At 42.6% G+C, this 20,628-nt stretch overlaps 1 protein-coding gene across 7 annotated transcripts in view; it reads right to left on the reverse strand.

Moving 5' to 3' along the window:
- Nucleotides 1–8,986: 8,986 nt before the first annotated feature.
- CNTN4 (contactin 4) overlaps nt 8,987–20,628 on the reverse strand; it is a 547,079-nt gene continuing 535,437 nt past the window's right edge. For all 7 annotated transcript variants that reach the window (XM_082637407.1, XM_082637404.1, XM_082637405.1 and 4 more), the window contains 2 exons: nt 14,010–14,178; nt 8,987–11,642 (listed from right to left, as the gene is read on the reverse strand). In XM_082637407.1, the coding sequence (XP_082493533.1) occupies nt 11,542–11,642; nt 14,010–14,178 (270 nt within the window). In that variant the 3' untranslated portion in view covers nt 8,987–11,541. The remainder of the gene's footprint in view (nt 11,643–14,009; nt 14,179–20,628) is intronic.

Here is a 20,628-nt window from a genome sequence, read left to right on the forward strand (position 1 = left end):
CTGCAAAGAGCAGGGACCTGGGCCCAGGACAGTAGGCACAGCAGTCTGGCAGCTGTCAGTTATTGCCTATTTCCAAGAGTTATGGACTGAAAGCACCCCACCCCCGATTCACGTGGTGAAACTCTACACCCCAATGTGATGGTATTTGGAGGTGGGGCCTTGGGCAGGTGACTAGGTTGGAATGCTCACGAATGGGATTAGTGCTCTTACAAACGGATCCCAAAGAGTTTTCCCCCCATGTGATGATATGAGAAGTTGGCCTTCTGCAACCAGGAAGAGGACTCTCACCAGAACCCCAGCATGCTGACACCTTGATCTGGGACTTCCAGCCTCCAAAACTGTCAGAAATAAATTTCTGTTGTTTATAAGCCCCCCAGACTGTGGTGCTTTGCTACAGCAGCCTAAGCTAAGACACCAAATGTCGGGAGCTGCACCAGATGCTTCCCAGACATCACCTCCAATCCTGGGAAGCCCACATGGTGCTAGTGCCCGTTTGACAGATGCAATCACTGTGGCTCAGAGAGCGTGTTAGATAAGAAATGGATAGTGAGGGGTTGAATACAGGCACTAGTGACCCCGGAAATGTGGAGGGGACGGTTAGGAAACAAGCTGAAGCCTGCTTAGGGATTGGGACCAGGAGGGCATGGCTGCAATGACTGGCAAAATATCTGATCACCTGATCTAGAAGCTCTGTGAATGGTGTTTAGGAATCTATAAGAGTCTTAGGTTAGGTATTCTCCAGCCTGAGCACATCAGAATCACCTGGCGGGGTTGTTAAAGCAGATCAGAGCTTGTGACCGAGTAGGCCTGGGGGGCCTGAGAACCTGCCTTCCCCTAAGCTCTCAGGTGACGCTGATGCTGGTGTCCTGACCCCACTTTGGGAACAGCTGCTCCAGGTGATTTCGCTGAATAACAAAATTTGAAAACCAACTGTTTTGTTGCAAAGCCCTGCAACCCCCCCCCCCGCCCCGCAAAAAAACCCTACCCCTTTTCGACTTATTACTCCACATCTGATCTCTTTCAAACTGGGGCCCGGAAACCTAGGACTGTGAAAACTGCCTCTGCCTAGGAGGCTGGACGACAAGGAGAGAGCCATGCCCAGTGTGGCCAGTTCTTTCTGTTCGGTGAGGTGCTGGCTTCACACCCACCTGCCTCCACCTCAGTAGCAGCTGTCACCCTGGTACTGAGCCCGACCCACAGCCTGATTTGGGGATATCAGTGTCAGGGCAGCAGAGAGCAGCCCAGGTGTCTCCCTAGAGGGTTAGGCCCTTCCTTTTCTGGCTTGTGGAACTCACACTCAGTCTTTGGGAACGTGTACCCCACGTCTCCTCCTTCGTGAAAACTTCCAAAGCAGAGTTTGCTTGATCCTGCCTCTGGGGCCTCATTCTGGGCCTCAGCCCCCCTCTTCCAGCGGCTGTCCTGTAGGATGGACCATCCAGGACGATGGGGCTCATGTGAAATGCATTTTTATCTGCAGCCTCCGGGACTGTCCCTGACTCTTAGAAGGGATCAATGCTTCTTGGACCCTCTTAAACCCTCTTCCCACCCCGGCACAGCTCCTTGCAAACAGTTGGAACTGAATGCTATTTGGCAGAGATCATCAAGGTCTAAACTGAAAGCACGGAGAGGAAGACGGGTGTCTAGTGAGAACATGATTGGAAATAACCAGGAGGCTCGCGTGTGCCTGGCCATCTGGCTGGTGTAGCCTGGGTCTCTTTCTGCTGATGATGTGGCTACGCTGCAATGTGTAAATTACTATATAAAAGGACTTGGGTTTTGAGTGGTGTGTCCTGTTTTCACTGCCCTGTCATGGCAAATCAGAGTGTGAACGCTTCACAGCAAATACCCTCGTCAGCAGGTTGATGAGATGTAAGCACCCGCCTCTTCCCATCTCCCACCAGGACACGGTGGACGGCCACCTCCCTCCCAAGAGCCTTCACGGTCACAGGCTCAGAACAGTGGTTCTGAACGACAGCCTTTCCAATAAGGATTTCAGCCCCATCTGAAATTTAGTGTCTGCGATGCGCTGAGCTCGGCAGGGGACGCGCCGGAGAGACCAGAGGGGGAAGGGCAGTTTGCCAAGAGCTCAGCCACCTGAGCCTCACTGAAATGCCTTAAGGCCTGAAGCTATTGACGCAGCCTGGGGAGGAACTCCGTGTGGGCCGAGAACATCCCGATTAAAAATCCAAACGTTTTCATGGGGGAGGTTTGTATGTGTCAGGACCATCTGCTGGTGGAATTAACAACCCTTAGGTGCTAATTTGTTAAAGAAAAAGTAGATATCTGGCAGCTAGAACGGAGAACCGAAAACAGTCTTTGAGGGCACGACTAAAGGTGAAAAACCTAATTAGAATAGGATTTCGTGTCAGCCCAAGGGTCTCCGTGACGACCCCTGTGCAGCTATTCCTGCTTCCACAGCCTACAGACCAAGTTCCAAGGTACCAAGTTTTCAAAAACTATTTCTTGTTAAAGAATTAACCGTGGTTTTTTCCCCAGTATTCCCCTTTTAGGTAATAGATATGAACGTAAATGCAGTTCAGAACGAGAAACGCCGAACAGAATTGACAGTGAATTATCTGCACGTTGAACAGGAGCACATTTCTCATTTTCCCCCCAAACACTCTCATTCTTTGTCCACACTACTGTCTGCATTATCTCTCAGCTAGGACCAACACAGCAGCCTCTCAGTATACTGGCCTCCGGTATTTCCTTTACTTTGAAACATCTAAGCAGAAGCACATCTACCTAGGTTACCCCTGCGCAAAACCCTTAAATAACTCCAGCACCTTCAAGTTCAAGCTCCTTTTAAAACAAAGTCCCCTCTGACTTGGCTTCTCCGTAGTTCTCCAGCCACGTCCCCGGGGAGCACCCCTGTAATCACAACTACCATGTCCCTCATCCCTCCAAGCCGCGGCTGAAGCTTTCTCTGATGGACAAGCCCTTTCAATCTTTTTTTTTTTTTTCCCTATCTTGTAGACAGTTTAGCTTCTAAATCTCGGCTCTTTGCCACCAGAAAGTCTATGTTCCCCAAGTACCCTCTGTTGCATTCTATTTTATCACTTATTATTTAAAAATTTTCTGTCTCCTTTATAGGGGAAACACTCCGAAATTGAGAAGGAGGCCCTGTTTATCTTAGTGCCCTGAACAACTGCGTAGGAACTGGTTGAACTTAGACTATGAAAAACAAAGTCAGTTTCTTAAGTGTAAGCCAAACTAGACAAGTCTATTCAGCTCATATCGAAAGAACCGAACTCTACGCAGCACACTCTCTCATTAACGCTGTGTGGGAACAGTAGAAATATCACCAGAGTTTAACAAAAAAGTTACAAGAACTCACGGTTGACGTGGCTCTCCCTTCAGAAACGCCTGCCTCGACCTCAGCGTCCGACCTGCACCCTAACTCCCGGAGCCTCTACCTCCCACCGACCTTCCGGGAGCCTTTAACGACCTTCCGGGAGCCCGAACCGCCCTTTCTGCTCACGTGACTCACGTGACTCACGTGCCTCACGTGACTCACGTGCCTTTTGTTAAAGTTCCAGTGGGCTCTTTTCCCCGTGAAGGTGTATTATTCGTTTTCTTTCATTTATTAAAATGAAAACCCAAGATTTGTCCCTGCCAGGTGATAAAATGAAAGAATGCATAAGCCTGGGGGAAAACTGTGGGAAAGAAATCAACACTTAAGCAACTGGTGTCATAGTTCAAAGGTGGGCCAGCTTCCTCTTAAAGGGCTAGACAGTAAACCATTTCAGCTGTGAGCGCCATCCGGCCCTAGCTCCCTGGACACACACACACCCCATCCTCGGAAAGGGGGTGGGAGAGTTCAGCAAAGAAAAGAGACTTTAAAACAGCAAACCTGAGGGTGCTGGCACCCTCAGAGGCATCAACCTTCAAAGAACTGATCACACATCAGCAAGACCCTGGAACTTAGCACTAGAAATGAATTACCTCAATGACCAGGCAACTTCTTCCCTGCATAAACTTGCCAGATTTAGCAAATAAAAATAGAGGAGGCCCAGTTAAATCTGAATTTTCGGTAAGTGTTGCATGAGACATGCTTATAATAAAAAAGTACTAGTTTTGAAATCCAAGTTTAACTGGGCCTCCTCTACTTTATCTGGCTACCCTGATCTTGTAGGATAGTCCGAGTGTGAAAAACAACTCTGAGACACCTGAAGCCAAGTAAAACAAACAAGCAAAGACCAGCCTTTGTAGTTGAAGAAGTCCAAGCAGCTGAGCTAGACCACTGTGGAGCAAAGAACTCACCACACCTGAGCTGTATGGGTTCTCCCTGCAGGAACCCTACACCTGGGAGCCCTGCCCCCGCCCCCCCCGTGCCCCAGGTCACTTTTCAACAACCCGGTGTACAACTTCCTAGGAAGCTCACTACCCTTCTTGTTGGGAACCGGCATCCTTATCTATCAACCTATCTATCTATCTATCTATCATCTCCCTCCCTCCCTCCCTCCCTCCCTATTGGTATAAATATCTAACTTTTTGGAGAGAGGCCTGGAGTCACAAGCCACCAGCATCTGAATTCCTGGCCTCCCTGGTCAGCTGTGTGACCTGGAACAAACCTATAAACCTCCCAGCCTTGGTCCCCCATGTACCAAATACGAATACTATGTGGGAACTAAACCAGCAGGTTGACTTGCAGAGACTGGCACATACTAAGAGCATCATTGTTATCTGCGATTATTATTATCATTGCATTTCTCTGTATTGTGACAAATGCCATGGCTGGTCCCTTGGCTTCCCCACCCAGTCTCATTCCAAACCAGCTGATTTCACACCAGCCTTAGAGTGTCCCCATCTCCTCCATTCTGCGGCCCTTGTGGGGTCCCCCTTCCTGACTGCCGGCCACTCCCCTGTGCCTAGAACAGGGCCTGGTACACAGAGGGCACAGGGTTCCTCTGAATGGCTGTCCTGCACCTGGTTCAGAACCCCTCCCCCTCCCAACCTCAACCTCACACACCTCCCCTCCCCCCTCACCACCATCTTCTTGCTGACTCAGTGTCCTGACTGTCCTCTGGTTGAATTTAAGAGACCAGCTTCTTACCCTCTCTTGTCTTTCCTCTCAGTAAATCCTTATTTCTAGGTGTTCAAATGCACTGAATTGAGAGTTCTAAATTCTTGTCCTGACTTTCTAATTGTCTGTGTTACCACGGACTTGTCGTATCACCTCTTTCCCTCCATTTCATGAGTGAAAAAGGGAGAAAACCTGCATCTGCTGCTTCTTAGTGTAAAGAGCCCTTAACACTAGAAAAAAATTTTGAGTTATTACTCTTTGTTAGTTAAAATCCTAAGATATACACATTTCCTGGGATAGTTTTGTATTCCTAACAACAGGTAAGAATATGTAGTGAAAGTCCAATTTACAGAGGTTGGGAATATCACATTTAAATTACTTCGGCTTTGCAGTTTCCTGACATTCAGCTCTATCATTTGGTTGACATTTTTTAAAAACTGCTTTCTCTCCATGTGGTCTATATTATGGGAGGGCTTCTCATCTACAATGGAGCAAATTGTTGGTGATAAAGAACAGAGGCTGATGTTGTTGAAATTGTGAGCTCTGTTGAGTGTTGTACTTTATCCTTGAGTTGTGGAATTGGAACATTTATTCTGCATGGCCCATTTAGCATGAGGGGAAAGGGGCCTCCTTTCAGAATGGGCAGTCTGACTGGCACATGGTAATCATATCCTGGCAGGAGGGCAGAGCCTGGGGAAATCACTCCAAATGGTGCCAGGGATTCTCCACCTTCTAGTTTTGTTAGGGTCAGAGATGGGGGCATACGAGCCTGGTAACAGAAGTCAAGAATCATAGCCAAACTGTAACCCTGAGATACTCTCTGTCTACAGGGAGGGAGAAGACACAAATGCCAGTGATTTAAATACCAGGTAGTGGATAGACAGACACTCATGAGTATTCATGACACGCTCTGGAATCACAGAAACGAGAGGTCAGTGCCAGATAGGGAAACTGAGAGAGGCTTTGTGGAAAACCTGGCATCTGACTGAGGACCCTACTGCCTAACTTCTTTTATTAACATTATTACATATTTTTATTTTATTAATTTTATTATTAAAATGATCAAATATTAATATTTATACTAAGAAGTGAAAATACTTAAGAAAAAGGTGATAATGGATGTGTCAGGTGAGTTCAACTCATTTTGGTTATGGAACGCACCCACATTCTATTTCGGGTTTTTTGTGACTGTCTCAAGTCACTTGGGAAAAAGAACAATGGCTGATTTATAGAATAATTTGCTAGTACTTGGAAAGCTGTGATTCTAGAACTTTACAAATGTTACCCTGTCGAATAAGTGGCAATTGTCTGAATATGTAAGGCCCCCGTGTGTGTCATTTTTGTATAGAATAATTTGGGGTAGGTCCAGAGATTGACTCTGAGTCTTTGATTTTTAAAAGGCTTGCTCCTGAAATCACTATGGGTGGCCAGAGGATTCTTCAGTTGTCACAAAGGAAAATACAGCCAATTCTTAAATCAAGACTACAATGAGATATCACCTCACACCAGTCAGAATGGCCATGATAAAAAGTCTAAAACCAATAAATGCTGGAGGGGGTGTGGAGAAAAGGGAAACCTCCTACACTGTTGGTGGGAATGTAAATTGGTACAACCACTATGGAGAACAGAATGGAGGTTCCTTAAAAAACTAAGAATAGCGCTACATATGATCCAGCAATCCCGGTCCTGGGTATATATCCAGAGAAAACAATGGTTTGAAAAAATACATGCACCCCAATGTTCATTACAGCGCTGCTTACAATAACCAACACATGGAAGCAGCCTAAATGTCCATCGACAGATGAATGGATAAAGAAGATGTGATACATATATACAATGGAATACTACTCAGCCAATAAAAAAGAATGAAATAAGGCCATTTGCAGCAACATGGATGGGCCTGGAGATTATCGTACTAAGTGAGTAAATAATCAGACAGAAAGACAAACATCATATGATATCACTTATATGCAGAATCTACAAAAATGATACAAATGAACTTATTTACAAAACAGAAACACTCACAGACTTAGAGAACGAACTTATGGTTACCAGGGGGAAATTGTGGGGTTGGGGGAAGGGGTAGATTGGGAGTTTGGGATTGACATGTACACACTGCTATATTTAAAATAGATAACTATTCATGGAAAAGACTCTGACAAGTACAGGTTTCTGGTAACTGACTATACTGATGAACTGAATGAATAAGCATTTTCAGAACTCTAATGGAAAACTGATGAACTCATAAAAGTGCTAACAAAAGATCAAGATGAAAAAAAATTAATTACATGGGACTGAGTGAACTGATGAGGATGATTATAATTTTTGTGACTTTCTGTTTGAATAAAAAATAATAATAAAATAAAATAAAATAGATAACTGACAAGGACCTACTGTTTAGCACAGGGAACTCAGCTCAATATTCTGTAACAACCTAAATGGGAAAAGAATTTAAAAAAGAATGGATACATGTATGGATATAACTGAATCACCCCGCTGTACATCTGTAACTAACACATCATTGTTAATCAACTATACTTCAATATAAAATAAAAATGAAAAAAAAAGAAAATACAGCCAATTCTTGATTATCTGTGTTAATGGAGGTGAACAGTAGCATTGATAATCCGATATGGTGTGCAAAAATCACCTGGTGGTTGATTACATTAAAATACTTTAAAAATTACATGACATTTTAGTAGCTAATTATGTACTATTTATGTACTTTTTAGAATTCAGCATCCCTGCAGCATATTTGCAGTAAGGTACGGGTGGCAGGAGAGACTGGGAAAAGGTTCATCAGGATTGAAGGCTGCTTCCCAGATGTGAATAACCAAAAATTTGACGGTAGGAATAACTCCATCATTATTTTAAGATAAAAGCTTATGGCAGCTCCCACCTCAGGCTGGAAGAATTCCAAGCTCACCTGAAGATGAAATTTATCACCCATGTCTTCTGCCCCCGTGGAAAGATGCTGTTTCGTACACAGGGTTTGTGGGCTTTATAAAAGCTCAGGAATGCTGAGAGAATCCACTTATCTGGCAAAATAAAATCTCCTTTTATACAGTTAAATCACAGGTGGACTATCCACACACAAAATGAGCATCAGAGTAAGTGCTGGGAAAGATTAAATTAGCAAAGCAAATAGACACTTTTCTAGTGCTTCTCCTTCAGAGTCACTGTGCAAAAATCCCAAGCAGTAATACATTCCCCCTGCACTTATTAACTGGTACTAGGGGGTTGGGGAATCCCGCCTGGAGGGCTAAGCATAGAAAGTGTGCTGCTTAGACCTTCTTAGCATTTATTATCCCATCTTCTGGAAACATCATCTCAATTTTCCTTTAACAAACTCTCTCTCCCCTATGAGTGCATGATCGAGATGCCTGGGCAGTATGACACAAATTGGATCGATCAGACTCTTCTAGGAATTTGGATACTGAACAGAGTGGCATCAAAATCAGAAACAGAGCCAATTCATCCCCACAATAGCTCCCCCAAAAGACTTTGCAAAGTTCCTGCAGGCTTGATCCTCAGAGTGGCCTGCTTCTTATTCTCACCAAGGCTTGAGCATTCAGTGTCTCCTTGGCTCATGTTATCTGACCAGGGTCATTCCTTTTTGTTTGCTCAGGTTATCCAGAGTTGCTTCTGTTGCTTGCAACCAGTGAGCCTAACCTGCAACAACCATGGAAACCAACAAATCAGACACGTTTGGGTGAAGGTGTTTATGGGGCACTTTTAAAAAACATCTTGAGCTCGGTCAGACTCAGCTAATCCAGGGCCTCATTTATCAGATGATGAAGCTGAGAGATTAAAGGACTTTTTCAAGGCATCAAGTTAGAAGCCAGGCCTTCTGACACTTTCTGCCACCTTGCAAAATAGTGACACAGTCTCCTCTGATTGGTTCACTAGGGCACACAGGTAGGCAACTGATGCAAAATGCTACTTCAAAGACCCCTTCGATCAATTAAACAATGATTATTTATTGCAAGGCACTGTGCTAGGCACTATGGAGAGTACACGGAAGATAAGACCAAAGTCCCTGCCCTCAAGGAGCTTACAATCTAGTTGGGAAGACAAGGCATACATACAAGGAAAATTAAGTAATACAGGAGTTAAGTTAAAATGCAAGATAACAGTACAAGAGATTTCCAAAAGTAGTACCTGATTAATTACTAAATGAGGGGTATCCACAGGGCTTACAGCTCATTCAGAGGAAGAATGTCAGCAAGGACTGGAGTGTGGGAAGGCTTCACAGACGAGCCTACCCTAGGACAGTGGGGATTCAGGTGACAAAGGACAGTGGGGTGTATTTCAGGAAGGGGCAGCCAGATGCCCGAAAGGCACAGAGGTGAGACCAAAAGCAAGCAGTGTTCAGGGGCCAGTGAGGACTCTGTGTGGCTGGGTACAGAGTTAAGTTGTTATTCGATTAAGAAGGGCCTCAAGTTTAGATTCTATCCTTTTAGCAGCGGGGTTGGGGAAACCTTAAAACAACAGATAGCCTTAGATTAAATACAGAAAAGACTTAGCTAATGTAGAGGATCTACTCAAGTTTGATCTTCAGGACATTTATTTGTGGATTTTTGTCCCTCTCTACCTCCAAAGAGGATTTGCAATGATGTTTTCAGGGTTGTCAATTCCAAAGGAAGAGCTCTGGGTCATCTAGCTTTGGATCGTGACCAGAGACTTCTGAGTCCCTCTATGATCTCAAATTATAACTAGCACAAGGGTGAGCTAACAAATTCCCTGACAGGCAGGCAGGAAAAATGCTCCCAAAAGACAAGTATCTTTACAAATGACAGAATATTTATTAACAATACCTTTAAAAAGAGATTACATATGCTAGATCACTGGTAAATATCATTTACACTGGGGTTGGGAACTACCTGGGGTATCATTTTTTTTTTCATTCATTTTATTATTTTGTTGATTTTTTTTTGCATGTGATTTAAATGTTGTTTTATTTTAACATAGAAGTAACCATATCAAACTAAGAAAGGAACACAGCTTGAAGTACTGACAATATTTTTTTCCAGTTACCACCCTAGTTTTTACACAAGTGGAATCCTTATTATGACTTTATTGGATAAATATAGCTAGAAGGTTGAAAAGTTAAGGAAAACTGACAAATTACAGGCAAATGTGAGCTCTCTGAGAAAGAAGAAAAGGTGGCAGTGTGTTTACATGTGAAAATTTTTATAGAAAATTTCATTGCCTTTTATATGCACTGTTCCACTAGTGTCAGCTTACAAAACCTCCCCCATTATTACAAATAGTTCTTTTCATAAGAATACAGTTTTGTTGATATTGTCATTTTCCAATGTGTGATTTTAAGACGTAGAAGATGAAGCTTGTAAAGCAACGAGGCTACCTATTGCAAAACCGGAGACTCATCGAGATACCACACCATTGCACTAAAGATCTTTGATAGAGTCATGAAAAAAATTCTTTGTGGCAGCTAGTTGCTGAAATAGGAGAGATCTGCCAGACTCCATACATAATTTTGATTCAAAAGAAGGGCTCTATTATTAAAGAGATACACGTATTATCTATAAGAAATTTTGTAAAGAAGTTACAAATCCATCAACAGAGAATTACCCTTTTTGTTGTTAAATGTACATTCAAGACAGATACATTTAAAGATAGTAAAATTATTTTTTATCCTTTGAAAGACATGGTTGACTCTATTAACTTTTGGTCTATGTTACTACAGGATATTTAATTTCCAATGTCATGTCTAAGATAATGCTACTACTACAAAGACAATGTTAACTGAGCTGACGGAAAAGAAAGTCTTACCGTAGGATGCTAAATTCAGGGATGGGAATATTGCACAAGGTGCCTCTTGGGCAGTTAGTTTAGGTTTTGAGATTGCAGCCATTCCTGAAACCATCTCAGGTTGTGTTGAACAACAGAATTCACAACAGGGCTGGAAAGCATATTGTACATGGCAAAACGACTTGATTCAGTACATTAGTCATCCCAAGAGTCATTTCCATACAGCAGCCTTGAGTTGCAGACCAAGTCTTCAGCTGTTCTGCCACTAAACCCTTATAAAACTGTACAAGGAATCTGCAATGTATTTACCAAGGTGAGTTTCCAACTCTGTCTTTAAAGGAACTATTTTCAAATAATAACCATATGATTGTGTTGCCCATAGCATTTTACAGCAGAGGAAAAAAATTAATATCTACATTTCATGTTAACTTTAAAAAATTCTATAAAACACTAAATATATAATAAAAAATATGCATATACGGACATATGTAAACTGCTTTGGTAACATCATATTACAGATGTCTTCAGTGCATTGCAGAGTTTCCAAAGAAACTTCAGACAAAGCTAGATTTGCTTTGAGGAAGTACTGTAGAATGCCATTCCTAAAGAAGCAAAGAACATTTTTTTTTCCAGTAATAAGATGTACTTGAACAACAATATTACTTAGTACTGGGCGTCTTCAAAACAACTAGCTAAATGTTGCTTATATTATAAACACCAAGTCCTTTAGAGAACTGTTGTCATAAACTGGACCTGGCTGTGAGGGAGATCATGATCGTACTGATGGCCGACAGCGTGCATGCGTTGGAAGTGGACGGCCCCGCTCCTCTTGCATAGGCATCTGGAGAGAGAAGAAATTTACTCACCCTGGCGACAAAGGGAGGCGGGGCCCCAGGGCTTTTGGAGACAGAAGAACTATCTGAAGTCTACTGGAAATGACCATCTCTTGTTGACTTTTTTAGTCTCAGTTCTATGACTCCCTAGCTATGAACCTGGGAGCAGGTGGTGGACATCTCTGGATCTCTGTTTAAGCATCTGTAAAAGGAGGGTGTCCCCCTCTAACATGAGAAGAAACTTCAATATGACTGGTAACATTACTGATAAATACTATGATATCAATGATGCAGCAAAATAAATATTGATGTTCCCTTTCGAATTCAAGCTTAATGCTGGGCACAGAGCCACATGACACTTAATTCCTATAAAAACCTTGAGGACCTCTGGTATGGTTATCACACCATTTAACTGGTAAGGAGATGGGGGCCCAGAGAAGTAAGATAAGTCTAAGATTACCCAGTTGGTAAATAGCTGAATTGGGATTCCAACTCATGTCTGTCTAAACATACCTCTTTTTTTTATTTTTTATTTTTTGCCCAACAAGATAATCTCAATTCTTTTAAAACTTTTTCTTATACATCTTACATTTTTTCACAGTAAGAAGTTACCAACTGTGATTTGAGGTTTTATCAAGATCGTAAGATCTCTGACCAACAAAATGGAAAACCTCTTGAGAAAGAGATCATGTTTTGCTCACAGTTACATCCTTATCATCTAATAATTTTACCAATAAAATTGCTTAAAATGTTTTTGTAATGAATAAAACCAAGAATCATCAGTCAGTCTTTAAAAAAAAAAATCCTTGCAATGATAAGCAAGTATGAAGTCAGATTTAAAGAAAGTGAGATAAATTAACCCCAAAACAAATTCTCATCTTGTGTGTTTTTGGCCTGGAGATAATTTCCACATCTCACCATAAATCTGGTTCCTTTCAACAGAAGTTAGAGTTCTCTTCTGATACGTAGAAACCAATTCTCCCCAGTGTTTTAAAAGACAAAAATGCCTTTAGTGTTTGTATGCAAAAAAGGTGCAGTACCTGGAAACTGGCATATTACTCCTGAATTCGGAGAATGTCTTGGGGCAGCCTTGGTTTCCCACCTGAAGTCCTGTTCTATGTTCATTAACATTAACAAGTGCTTATTCAGAAGAATGGTGAAATGACCATTAAACATTTTGTTTTCTGATTTGAGGCATCCAAATTTTATAGATGTAATTAAAATGGCTTAGTGGATGCTTTACTAAAACTTGATATCAGCAAGAATAGTAGACCCTTTCCTCATCTGAAAAATACTATGATGGACACTTGGCAAAGGGGCTGAAGCTCAGAACTCTGTAGTGAGGGTTGCCCATGATTTAAAATATCGTATCTCCACTGGTGGCTTGAAAGTTCATATCTCCAGCCTTCACCGAACCCCTCATCTCTAGACTGTTAAATCCAAAGGCCAATGAAAATCTATACTTAGATACCTAATGGCAATCTTATTTTTTTTTATTATTGTGGTAAAATACACATAATGTAAAAGTTACCATTTTAAAGTGTACAATTCAGTGACATTAAGTTCACTCCAATGCTGTACAACCGGGACTGCTATCTAGTTCCAGAACTTTTTCATCATCCGAATGGAAACCCAGTACCCGTTAAGCCACAATTCACACTGCTGGCCAGTCACTACCAGCCACTAATCTGCCTCTATGGATTTGCCTGTTCTATTTTTTTCTTTTAATTTCAAATAAATAAAATCATACAAAAAAAACAAAAAAAATAATACGCTGCTGAGATATTTGCAAACATAGTATTTGAAAACTAAGTTGAATGTGTTTGGCTCAGAAAAGAACACACTCTTCAACAGTCTTTGTAAACAGATAACCTTGACTATAGGTAGACATGTGCATTTATGTATATATGTTACATACACATGTTCAAAATAAACAGTGTCAAGTTCAAAATATTCTCAGCCAAAGACATTGTATTGTGTCACCACGGACAGGTTTCCAGAGCTTTTTAAAGAACGCTTTGCTTGTTCTTCCTGAGTCATGCTTTTAACTTTCTAAGCTGTAATTTTGGGGTTATTGTAGATGCAAACTACATGGGTCCACATGGAAAAGCCTGGGTGACTGATTTGGGGCTGCTTTAACCTGATTTTTGATTGCCAGCTGATTAAATCACTCAAAACTAGTCAAACTGTCTTCTGCACAAAACTACCTGAGATCAGCAAATACCAGTGGTCTGAGGAAGGGGGATGGCATCGTCCATTTTTATTTTAGCCTTTTTTTTTTTTTTTCGGGCTTAATTTCACCCTAGCCCTGACTCACTGGGAGGCTTAGGAGATAGGGCAGACAGGGAGAAGGGAGGCAAAAATGACATTCTTACTTGATATCTTTGGAATTCGAATCTGTTCACTGCTGCTGCCATCTCCTCCATCACTGAATGGCTTAATTTCTATTATATAATCTTCATCAAAAGGCAAAGAAAGCTCCACTGATGTTTCATTTGTTTCAATGACAGATGTGCTGCTTTGTCTGCTCCATCTGTACAAGACCTGCCAATATGGAAAGAACAGGTATCACCTGCTGTCCTCACAAAGGCCCCAAGGATGGAGCATTCCTTCACTTTCACCTCTGGGCACCGGTGAAATGCAGGGACGCCGAGGTTGTCAGGCTGCCCACTTGCATTTGGAAGGCTCATTTGATAGCGAGGGGCATGTCTGCAGCCACCACTGATTTCATTATGAGGAAAGAGTTTAAAGCGTTGTGCAGCATGGCAGCGGGGCTAGCATGAGTCTGACGACGTGCTGTGTGGCCTCATGTAACCTCTGGAAGGTCAGTTAACACACATGGAGAAGGTGGATGTACAGAGCTCAGTTACACATGAGGGTCTTTGGCATGAGCACAGACTTGGCTGCTGTGTGACCGCGGTCCACTTACTTTCCCGCTCTGAGCCTCACTGCCCACATCTGTAAAACAGGGACAATAACACCCACTTTTCTGGCAACTCTTCACGATTGCACAGGATTGAATAAAATGAAGGGCTCAAAGGAAGCATTAAGAAACAGTATCTATGAAGCCTTAAGGGGAACAAAAGGTACAAATACACATGCCAAAGGTTAGAAGCAAAAAGTAAGGCGTAAAAATCAGGCCAGGGCTTCCCTGGTGGCGCAGAGGTTGAGAGTCCACCTGCCGATGCAGGGGACGCAGGTTCGTGCCCCGGTCTGGGAAGATCCCACATGCCGCAGAGCGGCTGGGCCTGTGAGCCATGGCTGCTGAGCCTGCACGTCCGGAGCCTGTGTTCCACAACCGGAGAGGCCACAACAGTGAGAGGCCCGCGTACCGCAAAAAAAAAAAAAAAAAAAAAAAAAAAAAAATCAGGCCAAAAGTTATCATTGTTATTAATCCTTTGGAAAGAGGACATTTCAGAACAGGGAGAGCATCTCTGAAAGACAAGTGCTATAACCCCCTTTTCCTCCCACTGGACCTCTTTTTGAGCTACATAGAAAAGAGGGGATGTTATGGGGCAATTACTGTCACTCTAGAAGTGTCTGTACCTTCAACAGTGCCACTCATGTAGCTTCAACAGTGCCACTCTTTGTTCCCCTTCTTGGTTTCCTCTGGGTCAGAGACTAGGCTGGTAGTCCATGTGATGAGATGGGCAACTAGGTCTCTTGAAAATACATTCACCACTTGGCACTGCCTACTGTGGTCACCAACAATTCCCACCAGGAACAAAAGATAAAGGCCCAGAGAGGTGCACCTGCCTTTCTGGATATGATAATCGTGACGAGAACTGTCCCACAAATACTTTCTGATGTTTACAATGAACCAGGTACTCTATTGACATGACCATATTTAACTGCCACAACGACCTGACAGGAAAGGCACGGTTATTCTTTTCTGCAGATGAGGAAACTGAGGCCCAGAGATGTCACAGAGCTGGTGAGTGGTAAAATGAGGGCTCCTAAGCCTGTACTCTTGAATCACCATAACCCATCGTTTCTCTTGACAATAAAAAAAAAAAAAAAGGGTTGGGTAACATGAATGGTTCTGGTCCTGGCTGTGTGTTAGAAGCACCTGGGGAGCTTGTAAAAAATACAAGTGCTGCAGGCCACTGGTTCTCAACAGGGGCGGGAGAGGGGAGGACCAGTTTTGTCCCCGGCGGCATCTGGCAATGTCTGCAGACATTTTCTGTTGTCACAACGGGTGGGTAGGTCCTGCTATAACGCAGAGGACAGTCCCCACAACAGAGAATTATCCAGCTCAAAGTGGCACCAGTGGGGAGGCTGAGAAATCCTTCTCCAGCCTCGCCCCAGCCCTCCTGAGTCAGGCTCCATAGCAGAAGGGTCCAGCCCGTGACACATTGTTAAGAAAGATCTTCAGGGAATGTTCATTCAGGGAATCATGAATGAGATCAGGGTTCTCCAACCTGAGCGTGCATCAGAGTCGCCTGGGGGGCTTATTAAAACACAGAACACCAGGCTCCACCCCAGAGTTTCTGATTTAGTGGGTTTCAGGTGGAACTTGAAAAATCTGCATCTCTAAGAAGTTCCCAGGTAACACCATTGCCTCTGCTCCAGGGACCACACTTTGAGAACCACAGGACTGGCTTCTCTTTCCCTAAGACCCACTGTAAATTCTGATTGGCTGAGGTCAGAGACATAGGGTTACCCTACCATTGCAAAAAAAAAAAAAAAAAAAAAAAATCAAACACAAGTGAAATTCATAAAATTCCCTTAAAACAGTTTAGATCCCATTTGTTTCCTGGCATTTCATCACCTTTATTTATGTCTCTCTAATACAAGGTGGAAAACACAATTTCCTTGAGGTGCAAAGATTCATAAGTGTCCCCCTTCCTTCTCAGAGCATCAGTTGTATCACACTCAGCATCCCCTCACTAAAGATCAGGCTCAAATAAATCCTGAGGCACCTTCAGGACTGTCACAGCATCTCATCAAGGCCCTTCAGGAACATGAGCTGGCTGATGGGATGCAAGGGCACACCTGGCTTTGAGGAATAAATTGCTTCTTTGACTCACCTCTGCCAGAGCACAGAGGATTCAACTAGTTTCAACTGTAAATCCAAAAGAAAGACTTCCAGGAAAAAAACTGCCCTTTTATCAGCATTGCTTATCAGTCTTCTAATGATGGGGACTGCAGTAGCACCTAAATAAAGGCCTGTAAAACCTTTATTTACACTAAACACTTGGTTCAGCTGCTTGACTTAAAGGCTGTGTTTGCATTTCCTATAATCCAGGGTGGAAGACACGGAGAAAGAGTGAATTTGTGGGAATAATGATAATAGAATCAAACATTATTGAATGCTTACTATGTGTTTGAACACTTTATATTCTATGTGCTAATACAGGTTACCCCTTGAGGTAGGCACTGTTATTATTCTGATTTTAAAGATGAGAAATCTGAGACCTGGAGATGTTTAGCCATGTGCCCAGGGTCTCATGGCCAGTAAGTGGGGGACCCAGCATTCAAACCCAGGCAGTCTGGGTTCACAGCCTATATTCGTAACTAAGACCAGCTTGGCCACCACTGTGGGCAACTTGCTTCTCTTCTGTGGTCTCTGTCTTCATGAATGCAAAACAAGGGGGGTTAGATAGTAGAAAGCTCGTGGCCCATGGGTAACACTTGGCCTGCATATTTTAACTATTGGGCCCTTAGTGGGTTTACATTTTTTTTTTTGAGTTAGATGTCAACATGTAAAAACCAAGAAACTATACATGATAAAGTTTTGGGTTCTACTAAAAACTGGAAGATATGGCCACACTGGTCTACATTCCTGTCTGGCAATAAATGGCTGGAGCTGAGAAGCTGCTGCCTATCCTGGACCATCACAAGCTCTGTAGCTTATCACAGTCTCCAACACTTCCTATTGTGTCACACTGGCATGTGTCTACCTCAGGACCTTTGCATATCCTGTTCACTATGCTTGGGACACTCTCAGAGAGCTGCCTATCTTACTCTCTCCTTTTTTCATGGCCCAATCGAAATGTCACCTCTTGATAGAGCCTTTCCCTGTGCTTTATTTAAAATAATGTCTCTCCTATCTATCCCATGGCACTGCCTATTCCCTTCACTGAGTTATTTCTCTTGGTAGTACTTTATTACCACTTGATCTATTTGTTTACTGATGGCAGGCAGAATAGCTGAGTGGTTAAAAGGTGGGACTCTGGATCCATACTGCCTGTGTTCAGAGCACAGGTCTTCAATATACTAGATGTGTTAACAACACTGTACCATATACTTGAATGTTGCTAAGAAAGTAGATCTAAAATGTTCTCATCACAAACAAGGAATGGTAATTATGTGATGGGATGGAGGCATTAGTAAATGCTATGGTGGTGATCTGTTTGCAATATATAAATGTATCAAATCAACACACTGTATACCTTAAACTTACACAATGTTATATGTCAACTGTATCTCAATAAATGTGAAGTAGGCAAGTTACTAAACTCTATGCCATGAGTTCTTCATCTATAAAACTGGGGCTAATAACTGCACCTACTTCATGGGTTATTACAAAATTAAGAATTAAAACAGTGCTTGGCACGTATACTGACAGTATTTATTGAAAGGATTAAGCTAACTTAATCCCTTTACATAACCTGCCTGGCTCTGTAGACAGTTTAGTTTGTGATATTGAAACCAGACGCCCTCTTTTTAGCTCAAGTATCATAAAGTAGCTTGACACTTTGTGCTGAAAGAATATTTTGCACCTTAAACTGTCTAAAGTCAACTTCTTTTTGAGACTATTTACGCAAGCAGAAATCCCACGAATCTCGACAATTTAGGTAGAAAACCAAAAATACACACACATACACACAGATGTCTAATTTTTACAGAACTATATATATCCCTGAACATTAACATTGTATATGTAGCGTTTCAATATCTATAACCAGTTACAGTGAGATTCCTTGGGATCTAAATGAGGATGTGTAGGGAGTCTGGCTCCTCCAGTTCCAGGCCTAAAGGGCAGGGAAGGAAGTGAGTCGAACTGGAAATCAAGAAGTCACAAAGGGCCCTTTACTACCACCTGGTCTAACCTTGTTAATCCTCTTTCCTCTACTGTCATCACATGTGGTTTCTGCAGCATTTCACACACTTCGTACCCAGCCATGAGTGATGCTTCCTAAGGCATGAAATTCCCAACTCGGAGGTGCCACTCTATTTTTCATAGATATAGTTTAGATCCAACGTGAAAAACCATATTTGGGGGAAAAAAAAAAGCCTAAATCCATGGCTCTTGTTGTGTTGTCCTTTTATTTTTTTCCTGAGATAGTCTGTTCTTTCCTTGATTTCTGGATAGGACTCTATCTTAAGCTGTGGTGTCCTTTTTCTTTTTTCTTTTCTTTTTCTTTTTTTTTAAAAATTAAGTCTGTGGTTGAGCCCTTGTGACAAATATATTAAACAAATACATTTTGGATCCCCCCCCACACCAAATTAGCCTATATCATCCGATCTGCTGCTCACATCTGAAAAGGTTCCATGCTCTCCAGCTGTAATTTGTTCCAATGTTTTATTCTAGTTGTATAGAAATAAAAAGTTTCCCCAATCCTCCGTGAAGCCCCAGTTCTTTTCTGGGAGCTGAATACCGCCGTGTTGGTCTTATACTGCTTGATTCCACCACACCTGCCCGATTCTGTGCTGCTCAAGGGAATCTTCTAGATGTCTGCAAAAGTGTCTGTTGAGTTTTTAGAAAATACATAAGAAGGGCCTCCTTGGAAAAGTGCTACCAAGACAAGCTCATATGAGGGTTTCTGAGAGGGGGCAGGAAGACAAAGAAGTAGCAACTAAATAATACTCATTTTCCAAGTTTTCTTCTAAAACTGCCTATAATCTTTTAGACCCAGTTCACTGAAATAAAATTCAGCTTGCATACAGATCCCTGCCCTGTGAAAGCTGAGGGTGCTTCAAGTCACTTTACTCAATGGCCTTCGGTCTTCGCATCTGCGAAATGAAGGGCTTTGGCTGGATGATCTTCAGGATTTCTTGCCCGACTAACATTTTGCTTGGTTCCCTGAAGTACTTTAGGCAGCTCCCTGCCTTTCAAATTTATTTCAGCACCAGCTTCAACATGAGCTTAAAATCTAGTAAAAGGTTCACTCATGGAACTTGTGCCCCTCCACAGGGACTCCTAAAGCTTTCTGAATTTTTATTGTGTTTTCTCTCTCTGTTCTACTGGGCGACACTGGAAGCAGGGAGGAAGACTTTCTCGCTCCTGTTTTTTTTGCTTGTTTGCTTTTTCACTCTCCTCCTTGGTTTGGTTAAATTAATTCATCCCAGATCACATCTGCATCTCTCTCGTGCTGTGTTCAGTCCCGGCAGTGTCAGCCTGGGTCAGACCCCAAAGTTGCAAGGTCTGTCTTCACTTTTGCCTTCTTTCGAGTCTACTCTCTCCTCTCTCGTCTTCCAGCCTACCAAACCCCACATCTCTCTCGTCTTACGTAAAACTGATCAGATGAACTCTTTCCCATTATGTCGCACTAAGAGACTAATGATTTAGGAGTTCAAGAAACGAAGGCTCCCTTTAATACCACCATAGTGAATGCATCCGTGGTTTGAGAAATCATGGGGACCATTCAGCCACTGTGCTCGTGAGGCCCACAGTCTGGGGATTCACAATAAGTCATCAGCCAATTACAATTACCCAAGAGGATGGAAAGTACTTTAAAAAAAATCTGACAAATAGTGAGAGCTCTGGCCATCAGGGAAGGCTTCTCATCTTAGACCCGAAATATGCGTGGCTGATTAAGGATGGAGATGTAAGAGGCGGCAGTCCCAGGGAGATGGAATAGAGGTGCAAAGGCTCAGGGGAAAAGGAAGATACTGGAAGATTTCTCCTTTAATAAAAGAGAAATGCAGTCCCAGAGAGGTAACATGATTTACCTAAAGTCACATAATGACTAGAGCACCAAAATGGGGTCGTTTTTGCTCTATTCTGTAAGACCCTTCCAGAAAGTTTGCTTTTACAAAGGGATCCAG

This window comes from Mesoplodon mirus (assembly GCF_964341445.2).
Source record: "Mesoplodon mirus genome assembly, chromosome: 12".
NCBI lineage: Eukaryota > Metazoa > Chordata > Mammalia > Artiodactyla > Ziphiidae > Mesoplodon > Mesoplodon mirus.